This window comes from Pelodiscus sinensis, chromosome 2 (genome assembly GCF_052426305.1).
Source record: "Pelodiscus sinensis isolate ZL-2025 chromosome 2, ASM5242630v1, whole genome shotgun sequence".
NCBI classification, from domain to species: domain Eukaryota; kingdom Metazoa; phylum Chordata; order Testudines; family Trionychidae; genus Pelodiscus; species Pelodiscus sinensis.
Window position 1 is genome coordinate 16,357,576 of NC_143053.1, and position 16,967 is coordinate 16,374,542.

General features: G+C 41.5%; 1 protein-coding gene across 5 annotated transcripts in view; it reads right to left on the minus strand.

The window, feature by feature from the left end:
• Positions 1-16,967, minus strand: part of EFR3A (EFR3 homolog A) — a 105,359-nt gene that overhangs the window by 51,826 nt on the left and 36,566 nt on the right. For all 5 annotated transcript variants that reach the window (XM_075920132.2, XM_075920131.2, XM_025184913.3 and 2 more), the window contains 3 exons: positions 15,909-16,030; positions 9,786-9,935; positions 917-1,054 (listed from right to left, as the gene is read on the minus strand). In XM_075920132.2, the coding sequence (XP_075776247.2) occupies positions 917-1,054; positions 9,786-9,935; positions 15,909-16,030 (410 nt within the window). The remainder of the gene's footprint in view (positions 1-916; positions 1,055-9,785; positions 9,936-15,908; positions 16,031-16,967) is intronic.

The following is a 16,967-nucleotide window of genomic DNA, read 5'->3' on the forward strand; positions in this document are numbered from 1 at the left end:
AGTCATTACTCAACTATTCACTCTCCGCTTTTCTGCCTCCCAAGGAGATTCTCAAGTAGCAGAAGATGACTGAACAAGAAGCAATTGTCTCAAGTCGTGGTGAGGAGAGATTTAGATTGGATATTAAGAAAAACTATTTAACTAGAAAGGTGCTTCAGGGGGTAGCCAAATTAGTCTGTACAGGATAAACTTAAAAAGCAACAAATGGTTTGGTAGCACTTTATAGACTAACGAAACATGTAGATGGTATCGTGAGCTTTTGTGGGCACAGCCCACTTCTTCAGATGATGAAGGCGGTTCATCACTGTAATGGTTTGCCTAGTGAGGCCTCTTTCTTTAGAAGTTTTTAAGGCTAGGCTTAAAAAGCCCTGTCCGGAATGATTTAATTGGGGTTGGTTCTGCTTTGAGGGGGGGAGGGGGTGGACTAGATAATTTTTTGAGGTCTCTTCCAACCCGTATCTTTTATGATTCAACAGTTTCTGAACAGAGTTGAATCTTTTAGCTAGGTAGTAGAGGAAGACTGATGAATTAAAACAGCAAACCCACGTTTTGTCTCCACTGGTGACGACCTATCCAGGGCATTGTAATACAAAGGCTGCACAGGAGAAGCTAACAGAGGGGGCAGACCAAGCTAGCCTCTAGGTGGGATGGAAAGACTTATAAAGGGCACCGAAAAAGGCAACAAGAATTTTATGCGGTAGAATTTCATGCCATGAAACAAGAGGACCCAATGAAAGAATTCAAAGTTACATGATCAAAGTGATGGGCATGGAAGAAAGATTAGAGTATTTCAGAAGTTCTTCATATATACAAGGATGATGTTTGTTATTAGTATTCAAACTGTTCATCCTTTTATTGAAACGTTAGGCACTTCCAACTTTTAGTACAATTGTTTTTATATTTGTTTTCTACTTACGCAAATACGGGTCTAACAGCATTGTTCATATTCCCATAGGTTGCTCGGCCCAACAGCTCTCTAAAACAATTCTCAGCCAGCACAGCAGGGTTCTCCTCTTTCTCTCCTGCTGTAGGGGATGAGGGTGGACCAGTTCGACTGAAACAAAGAAAAAAGTTACTCTTACTTGTTACTCATATGCCTATTTCTAGGTACTTTCATGATTTTTACCCATCTAGTATTTGGATGCTTGACTTACACAAAGCCAAGCAACAACGACCTCTGCAAGATACCTTGTGAACTTGTCCCAATGCAGACAGTGCACAAAAGGCTGGGATGTAAACCTATAGCACACTATAATGCGGAGCACTAACTAGCCATGTGGATACTGCTATTGCACACTAAAATTATAATTTTATTTTATCTGCTCGAATTTCAGTGGTGAGTTAGTGCACTGCATGCTAGTGTACTGCAGATTTACACTTCAGCCTGCTATGCACTAACTCCTCTTCTAGTCAAGCCCTGTGTATTTCTGTGGGCAAACAATTTTATCTGTGTTAGTTCACAACGTAGTACAATCTGGAGCAGAGACTGAATATGAAAATTTACATATCAGTTTTCCCCCAAGTCGAGTGTGAGTGTTCAATCTAGTCACAGGACAGTAACTGATAAGAGGCAAAACAATGGCCATCAGTTCTGGTTTATTTATCCAGTAACACCATCACATCTAGCATTTTTTATACATTTAAGGTTTCAGTAACGTGGTGAGCAAACGGTTGCCCTTTTATTCCTGAAAGCTTTAAATCAGAGATAATCTTTATCAGGAGTGGGGAACCTTTATGGTTAAAGGGCCACTGATCCACTGGGGGAGGGGAGAGAGGGGAAAAAAAAAATCAGTCGGAGGCCGCACTCAAGTGAGATGCAAAAAAGCCCCAAAACAAAACAAAAAAACAAACAAACCAACAAACCCCAACTGAGAAGGAGAAAGACTCCCCACATTCCCCTCACACATAAGTCTAGCGGAGCAAAGGGTAGTAGATTGTGTGCTCCAGCCCCATGTAGGGAAGGGAAGGGGGGGCCCGGTGAGGCATCATGGGCTCGACAATGGTGCGGGGGAGCCCCTAATCTTAGGGGCCAGATACAAGCAAACCAGGGGCTGCATCTGGCCCCTGGGTTCCCCACCTATGACCTATATGATAAGATCAAACACACTAATTAGCTATATGATTTGGTTAGGGTTATGTCAAACAATTATCTCAATCCTTCCATTATCAGAAGGATTCTGTCGTTATCTGAAGGAATTGGAGATTCCTGACCTGAAGTAACCTATATTATCTGCTGTACCTCTTTCAAGAAAAAAAAAATTGGCCCTTGTACTGCCTTTCCCTTTCACATGCAGCTTTTACTAGAAGTGCACTTTGGGCCAAATAGTAACAGCAATAAACCTTATGTCTTGTAAAAGCAACAAGTCTAACAATTTTGAAGGACCCCTAACTGCACTTGTATCAGTCCTGAACTCAGCTATATACAAAGAAACTGAGCCATTCTTTCTGTCTTATGTAACCTTCTAAGTATAAAGGAAAAAAAAGTAGGTGAACACAGAACTTTATTTAATGTCTTTTATTCAATTACAATTCAGACTGTACAGGCAGGATGTAGCCTCTCCCATGGCCTGGGCTCATCCTCCTCCTTGCAGTTCTAACAAGGGCTCTCTACTCTATTCCATTCACTCACTTCCATGAAGGCAGGGCAGTACAAAATTCTGTGAACTCCCACAGGGTCAGGGACACCCGATCCCCCCGCAGGCATAAAGTACAGGAATGGCTGTGGGCCATGCAGGGAAGAGCAGAAACCTGGCATGAACCCACAAACTCCCTTCCATGACAGCAGGGCTGCAGAGGGTTTCTTGTGCTGCTGAAGGAGCCATTCAGCCTCTCTCATAGCTGAGTGCCTTTCTTCGCTCTTGCAGTCTTGTTGTGGGGGGAAGCAGGGGAAGTTTCTCTCTATTATCTGAAAGTCTGCATTATCCAAATGTCTTCCTTATCTTCCAGCATGAGATACAGGCTCTCTATAGTGTGTATCTCACGCTGAGAGACAAGGAAGGGATTCAGATAATGTGAATATTCAGATAATAGGGTTTTACATAAATAGGAACAAACTGTAAACCTATAATAATAGACAAGTTGAAAAGAATATAAAGCAAAAAGTTGTGATGTTTCAAATTGCATATCATATTTTTGGTAATACAGCTATACTCCAAAATGAATTAAAGGCCCAAAATCTATGCAAGAACTTTGGCAAAACTCTGGTAAAAGCAAAGTGACTAATGAGCTCAACCCGCCCACCACTTAGTCCTCATTAGGTTGATGAGTGTGAAATGAAAACTCCAATATAGTTGGAGGAGATGTTTTGCAATAACAGTTGGTTTCCAGGTTTAAAAAAAATGCTGCAACTAATTAGAACACTGCTGCCCATGTAACATCATCAGAACTAGATCCTACAGATCTGAAAGTTTGCAAGTATATTTAATTCCAGAAACACAAACCTTTTGTGTTACTTTATTTATAAACTTCAGTGGAGTAACAGAGTTAGTCTAACAAATCAGACAGGCAAACGTTAGATCCTTGACCTTTGCTTGGAAGTCTTTGGGGACTCCAGCTGCTTGCAGCCAAGACGAGCACCTCATTACTACGGACGTTGCTGTGGCTCTTGCTGCTGTGTCAGCAGCATCGAGAGCCATTTGTAAAACTGTGCAGTTACAGTCTACCCCTTTTGTAGAACAGACTTTAATATAAGTCTCTTGCTGTTAGGAAGATGTTGCATAAGGTCTGTTAGATTCACATAGTTGTTGAAGTTATGATTTGCAAGCAGGGCTGTATAATTTTCCGTGCAAAATTGGAGAGTCAAGGAGGAGTACATCTTCCTTCCAAATAAGTCCAGATGTTTGTGTTCTTTGTCCTGTGTATTTGATTTGTATTGGGGGTTTTTAAATTTTTAGTTTGCAGCATCAACAACTAGTGAGTTGGTTGAGGGTGTAGAAATAAAAAGTCCATGCCTTCTGATAGGATGAAGTATTTTCTGTCAGCCGGCTTGCTCGTCAGGGGGCTGTGGCTGGTGTTTACCAAACTTTTTCTGTTGCTTCCAAAATTGCTTCATCAAGGAGAAGTGCACTTTTTTAATTTTGCTGAGGATTGGAGGTTTTTTAAACATTTGTGCTGTCTTTCTTGCACTTCTGAAAATATGACCTCTTGACTGGTAGCAACCTTTTTGAATAGTTTGTGGAATTGTTTTAGGTCATCTGGAATGACTGCTTCATCTGGTGAAGAGAACGACTTGTCAGTGGTGTCAAATCTGGCTGTTGGGTATCTGGATCATGGGTAATCTTCCCTTCCTCCATGTCAAGACCTGCTGTGGGAGGTGGTGAAGGACATGGGTGCATAGATAGTAACGATCTCTGAGCAGGCATGGGGGAGGGGGAGGGGACAATTGCACTGTGTTCTGGTGGGGCACAATGACAGCAGCTTTGGTACTAAGGAAGGTAAGACCATTCTAGATGCCATTGAGGGTGGTGGGAATACTGTGGTCAGTGTGTATCATACGATGTGTGGGCTCATGCAAGGGAGGAGTGTTGAGAAAACACTCCTAGCATCATCAGGGTAGCCACTGTAATGAGATGGAGTAGGTGACTATGGTGAGAGAGGGGAGTCTCGTATTGATAGGGGAAAGCGAGAATATCATGATATAGTCCCATGAGAAGATCTGGCTCTCGGTTCCAGTACCGGAGTAGTGTTGTCTTGAGTGTGTGTTGAGGAACAGTGGAGGCTTGATGACATTTGCCGTAGTGCCAAAGTGCTCGGTGCCAGTGGAGGAAGCATCGGCACCAGTGATGTTGGTGGGGACTTGGGGCTCAGAATGCGAGGCAGGGGGTTAGCAGAATTTGACCTGGCCTTCCTCGGTGCTGGCAGAGCCAGTAATGCTGGTAGTGCTGGCTGTGCTTGCGACACAGAGGTTATCGTAGAAGTTTCTGAGCCCTGAGTGGGTGCTCTTTTCGGTGCCAGGGTAGCCGGTGCCGTGGTCAGTTCAGAGTTAGGCTTGGATCCTGTCACTGATGTGACACAGGGCCTCTGAGTACCCAAAGTGCCTGCCTTATCTTCCGTGCTAATTCGTGGCAGGAGAGAACAAGCTGGATAATTTTTGTTTTTGATAGCAGCTTAGATGCAGAAGGGCTTGAAGGTTTCTCCCGAGAGGAAGGGGCGTCTGAACGATTAGTATCCTCTTTGTCCGACTGAGGTTGAAGCGCTTTGTCAAATAGTAAAATGTGCAATCTTAGCTCTCTATCTTTGCGAGCCCTGGTCATGAGGTTGCGGCAATGGATGCATTTCTGGGGGACATTGGTCTCACCCAGGCAGCGGATACATTCGGTATAGACTACCGGTATTTCTCACATTTTTTAAAATCAGGAGATCCTGGCATGTTGTCTGTCAAAGGCGTTTCTTTCTTTCTTTTTCTTGTAGCGGCTTGAAGTCGTCTTTGATTTGCCACACGCTACCCCTGAGGAAGTGTGCTTTTTTTTTTTTTTTTTTTTTTTTTTTTTGACTACTGCTGCACTAAAAAAATCAGTGGATGTTTTCAGAGAACAACCCACAATGACTCCAAGATCTCTCTCTCTCAAGTGGTTATAGCTAAATTAGTCCCCATCATTTTGTATGTACAGTTGGGATTATTTTTTCCAATGTGCTTTACTTTGCATTTATCAAGATTAAATTTCATTTGCTATTTTCTTGCCCAGTCACTTAGTTTTGGAAGATCCTTTTGAAGCTCTTCACAGTCTGCTTTGTTCCTTGAGCAGTTTAATACCATCTGCAAGTTTTGCAACCTGTTTACCCTTTTCTCCAGACCACTTATAAATAGGTTAAATAGGATTGGTCCCAGTACAAACCATTGGGGGACACCGCTAGTTATCTCTCTCCATTCTGAAATCTTACCATTTATTCCTAACTTTTGTTTCCTGTCTTTTAACCAGTTAGCAATCCATGAAAGGACCTTTCCTCTTATCCTATGACACCTTACTTTACTTAAGAGCCTTTGGTAGGGGACCTTGTCAAAGGCCTTCTGAAAATCTAAGTACACTATATCCACTGCATCCCCCTTAACCATATGCTCATTGACCTCCTCAAAGAACTCTACTAGATTATTAAGGCATGATTTCCCTTTACAGAATCCATGTTGACTTTAGCTATCTTCCAGTCATTAGGTACAGAAGCCAATTTAATGGATAGGCTATAGAGCACAGTTAATAGTTTTGCAATTTGAAATCTGAGTTCTTTCAGAACTGTTGGGTGAATGGCATCGGGTCCCAGTGATGTGTTACTGTTAAGTCTATCAATTTGTTCCAAAACCTCCTCTAATGATGCCTCAATCTGGGAAAATTCCTCAGATCTGTCATCTAAAAAACTGCTCAGGTTTGGGAATCTCCCTAACATCCTCAGCTGTGAAGACCAAAGCAAATACACTAGCCCCCTAATTTGAACTAGGGAGGCTAATGTAGGCATTCGAAGTTGCAAATGAAGCCCAGGTTTTAAATATCCCGGGACTGATTTGCATCTTCCCAGTCGGGTGCCATTTTTAAATCCCCTTAGTCTAAACTAACTGCCCGCAGCTACATGCAGCAGTCAAACGTTAACTCAAACTAAGTCCTTAGTTCGAGTTAACTGTTACACGTCATTCCACGACAAATTGGAGAAATGGTCTGAGGTAAACAGGCTGAAGTTTAATAAAGACAAATGTAAAGTGCTCCACTTAGGAAGGAACAATCAGATTCACACATACAGAATGGGAAGCGACTGTCTAGGAAGGAGTACGGCAGAAAGGGATTTAGGGTTATGTGGACCAAAAGCTGAATACGAGTCAGCAGTGTGATGCTGTTGCAAAAAAAGCAAACATGATTCTGGGATGCATTAACAGGTGTATTGTGAGCAAGACACGAGAAGTTATTCTTCCGCTCTACTCTGCACTGGTTAGGCCTCAGTTGGAGTATTGTGTCCAGTTCTGGGCACCGCATTTCAAGAAAGATGTGGAGAAATTGGAGAGGGTCCAGAGAAGAGCAACAAGAATGACTAAAGGTCTAGAGAACATGACCTACGAAGGAAGGCTGAGAGAACTGAGTTTGTTTAGTTTAGAAAAGAGAAGATTGAGGGGGGAGACATGATAGCCATTTTCAGGTATCTAAAAGGATGTCGTAAGGAGGAGGGAGAAAACTTGTTCATCTTGGCCTCTGAGGATAGAACAAGAAGCAATGGGCTTAAACTGCATCTAGGGAGGTTTAGGTTGGACATTAGGAAAAAGTTCCTAACTGTCAAGGTAGTCAAACACTGGAATAAATTGTCCAGGGAGGTTGTGGAATCTCCATCTCTGGAGATATTTAAGAAGAGGTAAGATAAATGTCTGTCAGGGATGGTCTAGACAGTATTTGGTCCTGCCATGGGGGCAGGGGACTAGACTTGATGACCTCTCGAGGTCCCTTCCAGTCCTAGTATTCTATGATTCTACTGCTATATTTTTATTAGAGTATGGAATTACTATCTATAGAGATTCTATGCCTCCTCATCTTTCTTCTGTATTCAGGTCTGGTACCCATCTCTTCCTCACTGGTTGATGCTACTGCAAGGGAAGTTTGGAGGGGATGATTATACAGATGCCTGAATGTGAGAAGGGACATAAGTACCGCCCTCCTCCTCCTCCCCCTCCGCCTCTCCTCTCCCTCTCCCTGCAGAAGCAGGAAAGCGGAGGTCTGCTGGAGTTCCTTGGTTGGCTTTAAATGAGCCTATTCTGGTTGGAGAAGCAGATGTTATATGCCTAGCAGCTTGTGGAATTTTTCCTGCATCTCCTCTAGGTAAATATCTAGGGCCATATCCAGCCTCAACAATTCCTGATGAGTCTTAAAAAAAATAAAAAAAAAGATGAGAACAAGGTTGTTCCTCCACCATCTTATCAGGGACGTCACAGGTACTGGAGGCTAGATGCTGAATCTGTTTGGTGCTGTGCTCAGAATCAACACTAGAACGCTTGCGGCTTTGATATGCCTGATGACCAGTACATTGAATGGGCTGAGGTGGCTACAGGGATGCTCTCGATTGAGAGGTGAAGCCCCATGGTTTCCATAAGGGTCACTGCAAAGGCCCCAGCACCCAAATGTGCAGAGCCCAAGGATCCCTTTTATTACTGGAATAGAGGCTCAAACTAGGGCAAGGAGGTGATACCATTGGCTAAGGTTAGCAAACACAGGACCCAACTTCAGAATCTGACAAAGAAGCCTCCTCTGATGACCATGATGGTGTCATGCCTGTTGGTACTGGAGAAGGTTCAGACTCTGAAGAATGAGTAGCTGTGCTTTCTCATGCATATATGAGCAAAATGTTTTAGCCATTTCCTCCTTATGTCCTCCTCTTAGCTAAAGGCAGATGTCCATGAGGACCTCAGTCCCACAGATATACTTCATGTTATGGTACCTACCTACATCCCTAGCAGTCTCTGGCAACCATGATCTTCATACGTATGGGGACTAGCAATACCGAGAGGTCTATGTAGCAGAGAGTCCTGAACCTTGGGATTAGAAGCTGGTCCTAAAGTAGGCTCCATCATTAGGAGTTAAACCTGATCTACCTCTTTTTCTAGGCTTTATCTTTGGAGGGGAAAAAAGTGTAGATCTTGCACTTACTGGCGATACGAGTATTATCCAAATAGCAGAGGAACTGGGAATGCCCATCACATACCAGAAAAGTCTCACAGCAAGAGACATCCCTTTTGAAAATCAGCATTTCACAGTAAAATAATGAAAAAGTTGCTACAAAAGGAAGTTCTAAAGTTATATATTTAAAAATTGTTTTAAAAGGAAAAAAATATAGAAGGAACAACTTTTCCCACAACTGCAAACACTACAAGATAACTATATGCTAGCTAGCTAACTGCTGAAGAAAACAAGGATATAGAGGCTCCATCACAGGTCAAAGGCAGTGGAGAAAAAAAAAAAATGAGGCCAGTTTGCCTATGCTGCCTCATATTACCTCAGAAAGTGGCACTCAGACATGTGGGGTGCAAGTATAAGCCAAACAAGCATCACTACTAAAAATCTCAGATCAAAGGTACAGGAACTCCTTGAAGCAGCGCACCTAAAGGTACACAACTTGAAGAAAAAAACCCATAAAAATCTCTCTCAAAAGCAACAAGTGTCAGGAGAAATATTTTATTCTCCCTTAAGATGGGAGTGTGTATTTATTCATTCTGTATGCAGCTGAGCTGGAAAGTCTGGCCCTTTCTAAATAATGTTTTGATGCCATCTGCTAGAACAATATGGTTCATACTGCTACTCTTCAAGATGCCTCTCTTCTCTGCTTCTGCATGTATTAAGTCACAATAGCAAAAAAAAAGGAGAAATTATTATTTGTAGAATTTGAGGCCAAGAGTCAAAAACTGATAAATACTGTTTTCCATTTTTGCCATGTGTATAAAAGCTAATTTATGTGCCATTTGGGAAAGCATTAGTCATTTTTTCTGCACAGTGTCTTTAGTTTAAAACTATCTTAAATAAGCAGTTAGCTTCAGATATTGCTTTCCTTTGCTCACTAAGAGCACGTCTATACTTACGAGAAGACTGATGCTCAAAGTAAATCTTCTAGCATCAATTTTAGCAGGTCTAACAGATTTTTTTTTTAAAGAAAGAAAAAGTTACTAGTTAACCATATATATGCTAATATGTGTATCAAGATTATGTAGTCACAACAAAAGCTACTCTAACAGGGAAGAAAAAGCTACCTACTCTTGGAAGAGAGCCTAAAGTTTGCTAAAAAAAAAAATCAATTAATACTAATCAATGCCAATTAGTATGTAATACCTGTCAATGTCTTCTATCTTCTGCATATTAAACAGCAGTGAGGGAACTATCTTGTCCATATGCTGAGGTTCCCATATGGTTGCTCTGAGCTCATCGTTAACCGTTTTGCGTACTACTCCCTGAATGCCTCTGATTCCTGCAATCCGGATCCTAGGAGAGAGACGTTTTCAAAAGGTGAATGACATGATTTATCAATCATTTAGGCAGTGTGGTTATGGAATTTGGATTTCATTTAAGTTCTAAAAGGGATTAAATTGGAAAACTGGTTACAATTGTTAAAGACATACATAATCCCTTTAAATCTACACAAGGCTCCTACTAACATTGATGGGAGCCATGCACGCTCACATGAAGACAAAATATGACCTTTAAAAACTATACTGATATGGATCTTCAGGCACACTTGTAAAAATATAAAATTGTTCAACTGCACAGACTGCTTCTTAAAGTATTAAGAGCATGGCATACAAAAAAAAAAAAAAAAAACCCGATGCTTTCAAGATTTTTACAGGTTGATATCTACAAAAATGATTAGAAAGGACAGCAGTAAGCCAGCAAGGGAAAGAGCCTGAATTGCTAGAACAGTTTCTTGCATCTTGATCAATGAATAAAAGTTAAACATGAAATACAAAATGGCATTTCCATCTGTGTTTTATCAACCAAATACACCAAGAACTCTGACCGCAAATACTCACACTCACACTCTAACATGCTCTGGCCTCTGCTGAGAATTAATCTTATTTAATTACAGCCAGGAAACTTAGATATGAAAAATGCAAATTACTTAAGACCAAATTCCTGATTCTGTACGCTGGGAGGAAGGTGTACCTCTCCTCTTATCACAGTGGTAGAAGAGCTACTTATTTCAGATCCATAAGTCCAGCCCTCATATCCTCAAAGTCACTGTTGTGCAGGCAACCCCCAAGAAGCTAGGGATTTTGTTGTGCTGAAGGAATGTGACCTCTCCGTCTTCTGGTATAATTCCTGCACAGAAGAATGGCTCAGTTTCCACTAAAACACTTCTCTTCCAATACTACAAAAAGGGGGGTGGATTTACATAAGAATACCGTTAACATATCAAATGTATATTATTCTTGAAATCCTTCAGTATCTTAGCTTTGTGTCTCATAAGAACATAACATAAGAATGGCCGTACTGGGTCAGACCAAAGGTCCATCTAGCCTAGTAGCCTGTCTGCCGACGGTGGCCATCACCAGGTGCACCAGAGAGGGTGGACCGAAGACAAAGATCAAGCAATTTGTCTCCTGCCATCCTTCTCCAGTATCTGACAAACAGAGGCCAGGGACACCACTTCTATCCCCTGGCTAATAGCCTTTTATGGACCTAACCTCCATGAAATTATCTAGCTTCTCTTTAAACTCTATTATAGTCCTAGCCTTCACAGCCTCCTCTGGCAAGGAGTTCCACAGGTTGACTACGCGCTGTGTGAAGAAGAACTTTCTTTTATTAGTTTTAAACCTGCTACCCATTAACTTCATTTGGTGTCCTCTAGTTCTTCTATTATGGGAACAAATAAATAACTTTTCTTTATTCATCCTCTCCACACCACTCATGATTTTATATACCTCTATCATATCCCCCCTCAGTCTCCTCTTTTCTAAACTGAAAAGTCCCAGTCTCTTTAGCTTCTCTTCATATGGGACCCATTCCAAACTCCTAATCATTTTAGCTGCCCTTTTCTAAGGCCAAAATATCTTTTTTTGAGGTGAGGAGAGGGGACCACACAGTATTCAAGATGTGGGCATACCATAGTTTTATACAGGGACAATAAGATATTCTGTGTCTTATTTCCTATCCCTTTCTTAATAATTCCTAACATCCTATTTGCCTTTTTGACCGCCACTGCACACTGTGTGGAAGTTTTCAGGGAACTATCAATGATAACTCCAAGATCTCTTTCCTGATTTGTCGTAGCCAAATTAGCCCCCATCATACTGTACATATAGTTGGGGATATTTTTTTCCAACGTGTATTACTTTACACTTATTCACTCTTCTCCACTCTTCACCAAAAAGAAAAAAATGCTGGATATTTGGAACTACTGGATGATTTCCTCAAAGTCTGATGTCTTATGACAACCTTATTAGGATACGCTCTAGTTTAAGGCCAGATTCCATGCCCGTTTGTTGGTGTGAGGAACTAAATTAGAAATCACCAGAAACATGTTCCAACTCCATCTCTATGATCAGCGTTCTTTATGAGCTTGCACAAATTGATTAACATTTGGGCTTAGTGTCATTATCTGTACAATTGAAAGAATATCTACCCGCTCAAAGTACTTTCAGTTCAAAGTTAAAAGTGACATAAGTGTTAATTATTTTACTGCCCATGAAGATGCATTGTGAGTATGCTTTATTTAATAAAAATGTACAGCTTTCAGATCAATATTTCAGTTACTTCTTACATTCTAAACTCCTCTGAACAAAGAAAATGACTTGCAGCAGAGTAGGACTCCATCCAATGTTGACTAATAGAAATATTTAACAATTTGGATTTTTATACTTGAAGGCAAGTTAAACAATGTAATGCATGAAAGTAAGCAAAAAACCCCAGTGTTATAGGTTGGAATGAACCTTGGTAGTGGTGGATAACAGCCACTTTTCATTCAGAATACCTGTAGAGGCCATTAAGTTCCCTTAAGAAACCTGATAGCTATGGCAACATTGGCCTCCACCAGCAAATAGAGGCATATCACTATCCAAAACAAAGGAACACCTAGGGAAGAGATTTAGTTGTCTATTGTTTTACAAAGGCTGTGTGTCTGTGAAAGAAAGACTAGAGAGCTTTAGAAAGAAAGCACAAAGAAGCCCCAGACAAAAGCCCCAGTAGCACATCCTTCTCCTAACAGAAACAACTCACAGATCCCAAATTTAGGTTAATCTCTAGTATGAAAAAGCAGTAACACCACAGTGAACTTATAAAACGCATTCTATAAAAAAGGTCTCACAAATTCTAACGTTTGAGTATGTTCAATAATTCTTATATACAGATTACACAACAAATGAACATTTCACTAGAGGGAGCTAAAGGACAAAAAAATAGTGGTTATGTAACACTAAAAATCAAGCTCTAGTAAATATACTTACATTATATGAATTAAAATGTTTGTACACTATTGACATGCTGGCCCTTAAATTACACTAATTTATATACAAAACGCCCCCCTTAATGACAGCTTATATCCTAAATACAGCAGAAAATATTATGGTAAGCTGGAAAATCCATTCCTTTCTTAATTTAAAATGTAACATACCACACTCATCACCATGATGTCAATTCTTTAGATACGCAGTCTAATAATTGTTAGCAAGTTGAAAACTGAAAATTAAGCTAAGCTTAGGCAGTTTATTTTGTACCATACCATTTTGTATGTAGTAGTACAAAGATTTTAATTACCTAGACAAACTAAGTACTTCCTTTCTAAGTGCTGACTTGTTAGAAGCCCACTGTGCAAGCCTAGAAGGAAACCGAGACCCTAGAACACCACAATATCAGCCCATCTCTTCCTCCATCCCTCAAACATCTTCACCTCCCTGCCACAAATGCAGCAGCAGAGATCTGCACAATTTCTTTCCAGAGACGCAGAGGCAGCAGCATAAGGCCATCTTCTCCCTCAACTCAGCATAGCAGTAGGGATCTTCTCAGATTAGAAGTAGCAAGTGCATCAACAGGGGTCCTCTTGGCTTCTTTCAGGAGGCAAAGCAGACCTCATGTACTTATCCCACACTAGGAGAGTTGAATCTGCTTAGATGGGTGTGCCAGACCCTGCTGCACTCTCCTCTTGCCATTCTGATAGGGAGGTGGTATGTGAGGTTGGGAGACAGATGAGATCTTGGAGCTAACTCCCCATTGAGATGCATGGGACAATTCATAATTATCATTTAGTCAATTAAAATAAAGGGCTAATGTATATATTAAAATCCACACTGGAATATCAGATTCAAAGAAAGCAAAACCAGAAATTTCTTTAAAAAGAACAGATGTTTGATTGCTTTATTATTATTTTAAAAATACTGAAAACATGTAGACAAGGCCATATTGCTGCTTTTGTTTAAAATATTTTCTTGTAGATAATAAAAGCCTAGCTTTGAAGACACTAACAAACCTAGGAAAATGCAGTGCAAAAAGTCTGATATGCAAGTAAGGCAGGTAACACTACTCCAGGTCTACTTAAATTCCAGCTCCTAAAACCAGTCTTAAGGAGATTCTAAAAGGCTCACACTTGACATGCAATGAGCTTTCCCCTAGTCTAAAACGAATGATTACAAACAGAAAAAAAAATCTATTCATTTAAAAGAAGCAAGTGCCATGATCATCTGATCTTCATAGGTAAAATTAGAACTAATGGCAGTAAGATACAGTTATCAAAAAGATGCTACTCAATCTGCATTTTCCAAGCTAAAATATCCCCAGCCCATGATCACATTGCTGAACCCTGATGATCACCGTAGAAGTTGTCAGAGTGCTAAAGAGATTAACAAATATTGACATACTCCCGATCGGTCTGAAAAGGGTAGACTCTTAGCTTGTCTTTATTCCTAAATTCAGTCTTCAAAACCACTGTCAGTAACACCCACAATGAGATTTATTAGTAGGATGCCACTGACATCCCAGAATATAGGCCATCTGGCTCAGGTGTATGAACTTCTAGAAAGGTGTGGACCCATCTCTGTCAACTTGACTTTACATGCATGATCCGTATGTGCCACACCACGAGGAGGGTGCCATTTTGCAGAGCACACTGCCTTACCCCCACCAGCATAATAAACAAACAAGTCATTCATCATGGGTGATATTAATGGAGAACAGAAACACCCATATAATACTGACTTCTTGCAACCTCTCTTCCAGCCATTTATAATTCACAAATCCTTCTCTCTTTCTCTTATCAAACAATTATCAGTCTCTCAATCTCTGCAGAGAGACTCCTTAAAAAGAGGCATTCTAAGTGGACCAGGATTCTGGATGGAGCTAATACCAAGTCATATAGAATAGTACCTTCTGGTTTGAGCCAAGAAAGCATTTTATTTTTATTGTACAATTTTTTTTTTAAAAAAGACTGCACAATTTCAGCTTCCAAGTGTCTCATTTTCTTGTTATCCAGTACATTAATAAGTGCACTCAGAGAAAGACTGTAGATGCAGCAATGATGGACTATTTTTTGCAGAAACAAAGGAGGACAAAGGACATCATTTTAGCTAAAGCATACAATACAGTTAAGAGATTTTGGGTCCAATCCTTTTGTTTTGAACCTGTTACCTATTTAATTTCATTTAATGACCCCTAGTTTTTATGTTCTGAGAACAAATACATAACTTTTCCTTATTCACTTTCTCCACACCAGTCATGATTTTAGACTTCCATCATATTCCCCCTTCATCTCCTCTTTTCTAAACCGAATAGTCCTAGTATTATTAATCTTGTCTTATATGTCATCAGAGACAGCAGCATGGGGTGGCAAGCGGGGGCAAGCGGGACCGAGTCCACAAGGGGAGCCAGTTTAAAAAATAGTTTCTCATGCAGACCGGCTCCTACCTGCCACACCGTCCATGGGGGGTCTGAGACCTCCGTGGACAAAGATTGCGTTGTGGCAACAGACGCTGTCCATGGGAAGTCGACAGGGGCTGTTGCTGCAGACCAGACACTTTCTGTAGCAGGCCCAGGCTCACCAGGGACAGAGGCTGCTCCACGGAATACCACAGCAGCTGCTGTCCAAGAGGGGCTCAGACCTTTGCAGACAGAGGCTGCTTTGTGGAAGCTTCCCCTCTCCTCATCCCTGGCGGATAGAGGCAGCAGCGTGGGGGATGGAGGGAAAGTAGCACCAACTCCTGCCTCTCCTTCCCCGCTGCTGATACAGAGGCAGCGGGGAGGAGGAGAAAGGGGAATGCATATCGTCAACAAGATTAACCAATAAGCCTTGGCTTATCGATTAATCATGTAGTCATCTACATGTTGACATCCCTAATTCTCTATCCCTTTTTTAATTATTCCTAACATTCTATTTGAGTTTTTTACTGCTGCTGTACATTGTACAATTCCCTTCTGCTTTATTTATTTATTTTTTTAAAGAGTCATACTAATACAATATAAACTGGTACTTACTCAGTTCGTATTTCTGGATCACTGTGACAGGAATGACACATGGCACTAAACCGAGAAACAAAAAAGTCATAGCGTCTGTGATACGAAGGTGTATCCTCCTCAATGTTGGCAAATTTGACAAACTAGGAGATATAAAACAAACAAACAAACAAACCCCAAGACAATGTTAGAAAAACTCTGCAATGTTTCCAAAAGAAAGCTAGAAAGTTTTCTAATTCTGAATGCTATAACTTTTAAAAGAGACTATTCATTTTCTTGAATATCTATTCTTTCCAAGCATTAAAGAGAAAAAATAATCTTTGTTTCAATGCAGTATACAATATTGTTGTACATTAGGAGCAGAATTACTAATTTATCTTGATTTATTTGATTAATCAAATAAAAAAAATGAAACATGCAGGGTAATGAGAAAGTAAACAGGCCTTGCCTTAATATGCTCCAGAAAAATATCAGCCCTGCTCAGAAAACTGGTCCACAGTTGAACTATATATCCTAAGGCTTTTTTTCTTCTTTCGGATTAATGTGCTTAGGGTTTTTTTTAGACCAGGGAGACGCGGAGAAAAGCCATGGCGAGAAAAGCCGCTCCGCGGCGCGAAAAGCTGCTCCGCGGCGAGAAAAGCCTGGTCTGCTGGGGGAGGGGGAGGCACAAGCTGTGCCCGCCCCCCCACCCCCCCAGCAGACCAGGGAGACACGGGCGGCGGGACCGCAGAGAGGCACCGCAGTCTCGCCGCCCGCGTCCTCAGAGGTTTTGCTCCGCGTCTCCCTGGTCTGCTGGGTGGGGGGGGGGGGCAGCTAGTGCACCCCCCCCCCCCCAGCAGACCAGGGTTTTCTCGCCGACGCCTGGGGTAGAGCAGCTGGGGCGCTGCCGGGTTGGTCACCGCAGCGCCGAAGTGCGGCGCTGTGGGGACCTACCCAGCAGCGCCCCAGCTGCTCTGTCCCAGGCGTCCAGATTCAGCCGCTGTTGAAACTGATCGGCGGCTGATTCCAGGAAGCCCGGGGCAGAGCAGCTTTGCCTCGGGCTTCCTGTAGTCAGCTGCTGATCAGTTTCAACAGCAGCTG